This window comes from Procambarus clarkii, chromosome 69, assembly GCF_040958095.1.
Source record: "Procambarus clarkii isolate CNS0578487 chromosome 69, FALCON_Pclarkii_2.0, whole genome shotgun sequence".
Classification (NCBI taxonomy): Eukaryota; Metazoa; Arthropoda; class Malacostraca; order Decapoda; family Cambaridae; genus Procambarus; species Procambarus clarkii.
Window position 1 is genome coordinate 15821321 of NC_091218.1, and position 7729 is coordinate 15829049.

Here is a 7729-nt window from a genome sequence, read left to right on the forward strand (position 1 = left end):
AATAGGTAGCCGAAGAGCCTAGTCATTCCATTAAACTACACATAGGTCCAAGGCAAGGCTTGAGTGACTACACATAGGTCCAAGGCAGGGCTTGAGTGACTACACATAGGTCCAAGGCAGGGCTTGAGAGGTAGGAGTCTGAAGCGTGGCAGGAGGAGTGGGAGTGTGGGTGCAGGAGCCAGGGAGGCAGCTCCTCCTCCCCCAGGAGCCAGGGAGGCAGCTCCTTCTTCCCCAGGAGCCAGGGAGGCAGCTCCTCCTCCCCCAGGAGCCAGGGAGGCAGCTCCTCCTCCCCCAGGGGCCAGGAAGGCAGCTCCTCCTCCCCCAGGGGCCAGGGAGGCAGCTCTTCCTCCCCCAGGGGCCAGGAAGGCAGCTCCTCCTCCCCCAGGGGCCAGGGAGGCAGCTCCTCCTCCCCCAGGGGCCAGGGAGGCAGCTCCTCCTCCTCCAGGGGCCAGGGAGGCAGCTCCTCCTCCCCCAGGAGCCAGGGAGGCAGCTCCTCCTCCCCCAGGAGCCAGGGAGGCAGCTCCTCCTCCCCCAGGGGCCAGGGAGGCAGCTCCTCCTCCCCCAGGAGCCAGGGAGGCAGCTCCTCCTCCCCCAGGGGCCGCAAGTGGCTGCCACCTGCAGCAGGGGCGGCAGATGGTGTGTGTGGTGGACGGGGTCTGTCACCCGGGGCCTCGTAGGCTGAGTTTACCCGACCCATTGTCGCTTAACAAAAGGCCTGCGAACCTACCTCTCTCTCTCTCTCTACCCTATCTCACCTTCCCCGTCCCCTCCTATCCATCAATCCTCCCCCCCCCTTCTCCTTCTATCCACTCTCTTCTGCTGTCCATATTCTCTCTCCGTCTGTTTACCGCTCCTATTCACTCACTCTCCTATCCACTTCCACTTTGATTTCCATCCCATATCTCGCCTCTCCACCCCAATTTCCCCATCCTTACACGCCTCATTTCCCTCTCCTATCCACCCCTCTACACCCATTCATCATCCTCACAATTCTACCCATATTTCCTTTCCCCTTTCATCCATCCTCCCTTTCTCCCCAACCCCTGTTTCCCCTCAACTTTCTTTCTATATTCCATCTCTTCCATCCCCCTTCCTTACCCCCTTATTCCTTCACCCCCCCCCCCCCACTGCCTCACTTCTCCACCCCCTCTCCCCCAGCCCCCCTTTTCTCTCAGCTCCCTCTCTCCCCCAGCCCCCCCATTCCCCCAGCCACCCCCCTCTCTCCATGCCCCCCCTCTCCCCCAGCCCCCCATCCCTCTCTAAGTCCTCTTAAGCACTACCAGATGCATAGGTCAGGCTGCTCATCAACTTTATCTCCGTCTCTTAGTCGCTTGTACTCGTCTAGCTGTGCTTGCGAGGGCAGAGTTTCAGCTGTTGGGTCCCGACTCTCAATCTTCTTAGTCTGCAGGGATCGTCTGAGCCGCTTTCTCCCTTCCAAATGTTCATAACTTTACATTTACGGTGACTGAACTCTATTAGCCACTCTCGCAGCTTGTTTAGGGCTTTCTGCGGCAGTCTGCAGTCCCCGTCAGCTTAGAAGCGTTTGTGAACAGCTTAGTCATTTATTATGCACCCCATACCCATTACGTGGGCGGTGGGGGGGGGGGGGGTGTTACGGAGGCATATAAGGGGGAACTGAACCCCCCATAGTATATTTAGCTAAGCAAGTAACAGTCTTGTGAAGGCAGTTATTTTTTTTCTCATTCATATGTACTTATATGCACACAGACACACATACATGTATCAATAGTCATTTTATATCACAGGTGATTCAAGAAGAGGCACACAGCAGTCTATACAAGGCTGTTTACATCTGAGGTGAGCCAGTTACACACGGTAATCCTGCTCCACACCCACCCAACTGGGCGGCAGCTTTACAGTCATGTGCTCCACACCCACCCAACTGGGCGGCAGCTTTACAGTCATGTGCTCCACACCCACCCAACTGGGAGGCAGCTTTACAGTCATGTGCGCCACACCCACCCAACTGGGCGGCAGCTTTACAGTCATGTGCTCCACACCCACCCAACTGGGCGGCAGCTTTACAGTCATGTGCTCCACACCCACCCAACTGGGCGGCAGCTTTACAGTCATGTGCTCCACACCCACCCAACTGGGAGGCAGCTTTACAGTCATGTGCAGGCATCGTCTGTAAGGAATAGGACGATGCGAACCAACCTCTCTCTACCCTATCTCGCCTACCCTGTCTCCTCTTATCCATCAATCCCCCCCCCCCTTTCTCCTCTTATCCACCCTCCTCTCCTGCTCTGTCCATACTCCCTCTGTCTGTTTACCTCTCCTATCCACTTCCACTCTGATTTTCATCCCATATCTCGCCTCTCCACCCCAATTTCCCCAGCCTTACACGCCTCATCCCCCTCTCCTATCCACCCCTCTACACCCATGCACCATCCTCACAATTTTTAATGTGTGAAAATTAAGTGAAAATTAAATATTCCTGTGAAAAGAGCTCAGGAATAACTCTCCTTTCCAGATTATTTCTCTCACCTTGTGTTATATATTAGTGAAGTTTATTAGGTGTTTACTAGTTGTGTTTTTGCGGGGGTTGAGCTTTGCTCTTTCGGCCCGCCTCTCAACTGTCAATCAACTGTTTTACTAACTAATTACTAACTTACTAACTACTTTTTTTTTTTTTTTTCCCCACACCACACACACACACACACACACCCCAGGAAGCAGCCCGTGACAGCTGACTAACTCCCAGGTACCTATTTACTGCTAGGTAACAGGGGCAATTAGGGTGAAAGAAACTTTGCCCATTTGTTTCTGCCTCGTGCGGGAATCGAACCCGCGCCACAGAATTACGAGTCCTGCGCGCTATCCACCAGGCTACGAGGCCCCATAAAATAGGTGTTATTTTCTGAGTTCTCACGAAGTATTCTTGAGACGTTCTAAGATGTTGACCAAACCACAAACCAGAAGATGAAGGGACGACGACGTTTCGGTCAATCGACTTCATAATGGTCCAGGACGGACCGAAACGTCGTACGTCGTCCCTTCACCTTCCGGTGTAATGTGGTTCGGTCAACATGTCCTCAGCCACGTTATTGTGACTCATCGTTTGGATATTCTAAAAGAAGTTCATTATTGCATTCGGCATGTTTGGACTTGTAATCGACATGTTTGGACTTGTGCTCGGCATGTTTGGACTTGTGCTCGGCATGTTTGGACTTGTACTCGGCATGTTTGGACTTGTGCTCGGCATGTTTGGACTTGTGCTCGGCATGTTTGGACTTGTGCTCGGCATGTTTGGACTTGTGCTCGGCATGTTTGGACTTGTGCTCGTCATGTGTGGACTTGTGCTCGGCATGTTTGGACTTGTACTCGGCATGTTTGGACTTGTACTCGGCATGTTTGAACTTGTACTCGGCATGTTTGGACTTGCACTCGGCATCTTTGGACTTGTACTTTGGTCTTTCTAGCAGTTACAACAGCTAGTAATTTAGAATTATTTAGTTAAAATTCGTATTATTTTTGGGTTTTCCATATTGTGGACATTTTCTTCCTGCTAGTTGCGCACAAGAGGCGCTTCTGTAGTTGATTGACAGTTGAGAGGCGGGACCAAAGAGACAAAGCTCAACCCCCGCAAGCACAATTAGGTGAGTACTTCTCGCGGTATAATTTAGCCAGCCACGATGCAACCCGTCCTCGACTCAAGTCCATTCCATCCAGCGGTCGACCCCACAGACGCATTCATAAATTTTAACATGCTGTTCATTCAAAACGGGAATTTTCTCAAGTATAAATTAATATTATAATATATTAGCATATTGTGCATATATAGGAATAGGTTAGGTTAGGTTAGGTTAGGTGTTTAGGTTCGGTTGGCGATTATTTGTATTTGTAGTACGTGGGTGAAGCATTTATAGCGTTGTGATTCGAACAAAATTCGTCAGTGAAGAACTTGTTCCGGAAGTGTTCGAACGTCAGCAGTTGTGAGTCGTGTGTAAACCGCTTTTCATTCATAAACAGGGAGTTTGGCGGGTGCAAGGAATCACTTTTGGATCTTTGTTTGGAGGACGGGCTGCAGGATGTGTTTGTGCATCAGTCTGGGCTTGTGCCTGGCCATCCTTGCTACGTCATCCTGCAAAGCCTACTATACATCCCTCATAATTCTAATGTGTTCACTCGTACCTCTTATGTTTTTCAGTCCCATGTTAAATTATGCGCCGTGTTCAGTGTGTTATCTACTGCCTTCCTGTAAGTATTCTAAGCTGCTTGGCTCCTCTTGTTGTAAGCTTACTGGGGCTAGATTCTCGAAAGTACTTACGCAAGCACTTACGAACGTGTACATCTTTCCTCAATCTTTGACGGCTTTGCTTACATTTATTAAACAGTTTACAAGCATGAAAACTTCCCATTCGACTGTTGTTATTGTTATAAACAGCCTCCTGGGGCTTCGGGGCTCATTAACTGTTTAATAATTGGAAACAAAGTCGCCGAAGATTGAGAAAAGCTGTACAGGTTCGTAAGTGCTTTCGTGAATATGGTGAATGTGTTGACAATGAATATGTTGATGAACACGGTGATGTACTGACTTATTTCTAACATGAGAGGCCACATCGTTGTTTGCTGGGAGAGGATGACTGGTCGACTCAAACAGAAAACGGAACAGTACGTCACTTCTGTGAGTCGATTTCATTTCAAATTTCGTCCAAATTTGGCCATAGCGCGCATACGAGCCAAAAGTGACGTTATTTTTAAGAGGACGGGTTGGATTGGTTGTGTGTGTGTGGTGGTTGTGGTTGTGGTAGGAGCTGCGTGTGGGTATTGATGTTGACAGAGCGCTCCGACCATCACTCCCTGTGCTTCCTGGAGTGTAAATGGGGTCACAAGTTCCCTTTCCCCCCTCCTTTCGAATTTTTCTTTATTTAAATATTTTTTTCCAATAGCCACGTGGCGTGTTTTCTTTCAGTTTAAAATTTTTTTAAGGTTGTATTTGGATATATAAACAAATGTTTAGTCAGGTAAAAGTATATTATTAAATATGACCGAAAAAGTAAGATTACTAATTCTAACACGAATTTTCTCAATAGTTCTTATGTTTCTTTTCACTGTCGATGGTAATTGAAAAATCAATTCTCCAAAATTCATTTTTATTTCAGGTAAAAGTATATACGTAGATGAGCTGCAAACATAATGTTGGAATTAAAAGACAGAGCTAGTACATACAATACTTAAAGCCACTAATACGCACAGCGTTTCGGGCAAACGGTAAGTTTTGCCTGCTTATGTATTTATTTCAGAGTGTCTGTCTGTCTCTGACTGACTGTCTCTGTCTGTCTGTCTCTGTCTGACTGTCTCGTTACCTCACCCCTCCCCTCCTCCTTTTCCTCTTAGCGAAACCAAAACCAACTTCTCACGTTGACCAAAAACGAGAATTAAACAATAATGGCCGCCTGTTCGGGATAGGAGAGGGGAAGGATAGGGACTGTGGAGGCTGAATGAAAAGGGAGAATAGGAGGGGTGGGGGGGAAGGTAGTGGTATTTACGAATCGGTTTGGTACCCCCTACCGAGAAGAGCTCATGATACCTCCTCTTCCCCCTCTCTTCCTCTCCAATCCTTCATTGTCCTTCTTAATCCTGCAGCTTCTCCTCTGGTGGATCCCTCTACCCTCCCCCCTCTCTCTCTCTACCCTCCCCCCTCTCTCTCTCTACCCTCCCCTCTCTCTCTACCCTCCCCTCTCTCTCCCTATCCATCCCATGCCCAAGACTCCCCTCACCTGCCTGGCTAGCATCGTAGAGGAGGCAACGGATGCTGCTGTCCAGATAGAGTAGGCATCGTCTCAGTAACGCCTGTGCTCCTATTTAATTATGTTACCCCCCACTCATAATTCTCGCCTCGTTTTCTTTAATCCACTGTTGTTATATAGGTTCTTACATACAGTATAGGATGTAATATATACATACGTATAGGATTACGTATAGGATGTTACATACGTATAGGATTCCGGCCCCTCTCTTGTGTTAGGAGCATGTTATCAAGGCAACACTGGAAATATCCAATGGTCTTCTGCTATATAATTGCTTTGGTGTTAACTGTTAACACAGTCTTCCTGGCTTGGTGCAGTCTCAGTCAAGCTGAACATTTTGTTCATTAAAAAAAAAAAAATTCTCATATAAATTAATATTGTTATATGTTATATTAATTAATGTTATATATATTGAATAGTGTGCATATTTAGGCATTAGTTAGGTTAGGTGTTTAGGTTCTGTTGGCGATTATTTGTATTTGTAGTACGTGGGTGAAGCATCTATAGCGTTGTGGTTCGAACAAAATTCGTCAGTGAAGCACTTGTTCCGGAAGTGTTCGAATGTCAACAGTTGTGTGTCGTGTGTAAACCGTTTTCATTCATAAACAGCTGGAGGTTTGGCGGGTGGATGGAATGGACTTTGGCCTTTGTTTATTAAGGACGGGCTGATACACACGACTCACAAATGACGACGTTCGAACACTTCCGGAACAAATGCTTCACTCCACGACCTCTGTTCGAACCGCAACTCCACACTGGCTTATAACTTTATTTACATAATTACTTTCTTACTACTTTGTTGATATTGTTACTAAGGGAGCAGTGTGTACTCATCGGCACCTTCATTCATTTTATACAATGCACTCATGCATAAGTAGTTCAAATAAAAGGGAAGTTGGTAGTGAAAATGTGGAGAGGGGAGGGAGAGAGAGGGGACAGAGAGATGGGAGGGAGAGAGGGAGGGGTGAAGAGAGAGATCACAGACCCCCCCACTGTCTGTCCTTACAAGAGCTCTTCCCCTCTTCTACCCCATTCCTTACCCCTCTTCTCCATTCCCCCCACCCCCCCACCACCCACCCCTCACACGCTCCAGCTGTCACTTTCCAATTCTCCTATCTGACGATTAACAACAACAATCAATCATAAAACCCAAGAAAGCAAAGCAACATACAAGCCACCACTCCCCCCCCCCCACCAAACACACACACACACACACACACATACACACACACACACACCAAGAGCCACGTGCCTATAACGTATGTGTGTGTATAATCAGCGTATAGAATCGGTTATAACGTATTACATAGCAAGGCATTTGTCCTTGCACCGCGGTAAGGTTTCAGAACAGCTGGCCGGGTTTGTTTACATTTCAAGAGACCCCGAGACACTCAGGTCCGGCCCTTGACCTAATATTTGTTAGAGGTCTATATATTATGGACTCTTATGAGACGATTGGTACATATACGGCCGGCCTGATCCGGACGTTTGCGGAGGTCTTTGAATAATCGGTTTAGCGGGAGAGTCGTTGTCGAAGTGGAGACGAGATAAAAAAAAAAATGAAAAAGTTTGAGTAATTAGAGATGTGTGGAGGGGGAGGGGGGGGGGGGGTAGGGGAGGAGGAGGGGCGTCCCTCTGGGGGAGGCTGTCAGCGGGGCCCCAATCATGGTCGGGAAGGACCAATAGAACGACAGCTGCCATGTCTATTGCCCCTCTATCGTCGCCCCCCTCCTGTATCTCCCCCCCCCCCTCTTATCTCCCCCCCCCACTATCACCTCCCTTCCCCCCACTATCACCGCCCTCCCCCCTTATCTCCTCCCCTCACTATCACCGACCTCCCCCCCACTATACCTCCCTCCCCCCCCCCACTATCACCGCACTCCCCCCTTATCTCCCCCCCTCACTATCACCCCCCTCCCCCCCCCATCACCGCCCACCATTCATCAACGTACACA

The 7729-nt window shown here is 48.6% G+C and overlaps 2 protein-coding genes across 2 annotated transcripts in view; one reads left to right on the forward strand and one right to left on the reverse strand.

Annotated features, from left to right (window-relative positions):
* LOC123772307 (uncharacterized) overlaps positions 1 to 7729 on the forward strand; it is a 200397-nt gene that overhangs the window by 60439 nt on the left and 132229 nt on the right. The gene's annotated exons all lie outside the window — the stretch shown is intronic.
* Positions 3066 to 4584, reverse strand: LOC138355862 (transcription elongation factor B polypeptide 3-like). Its single transcript, XM_069311405.1, has 2 exons — positions 4560 to 4584; positions 3066 to 3439 (listed from the first exon to the last, which is right to left on the reverse strand). The coding sequence occupies exons 1-2, from the start codon at positions 4582 to 4584 to the stop codon at positions 3066 to 3068; spliced, it is 399 nt and encodes a 132-aa protein (XP_069167506.1).

Bases quoted from the DNA above. Each gene is read 5' to 3' on its own strand.
- LOC138355862 (XM_069311405.1), bottom strand. From the start codon at position 4,584: ATGTGGCCTCTCATGTTAGAAATAA. The intron at 3,440-4,559 runs GTCAGTACATCA...TGTAACTGCTAG, and splicing joins GCCTCTCATGTTAGAAATAA to AAAGACCAAAGTACAAGTCC.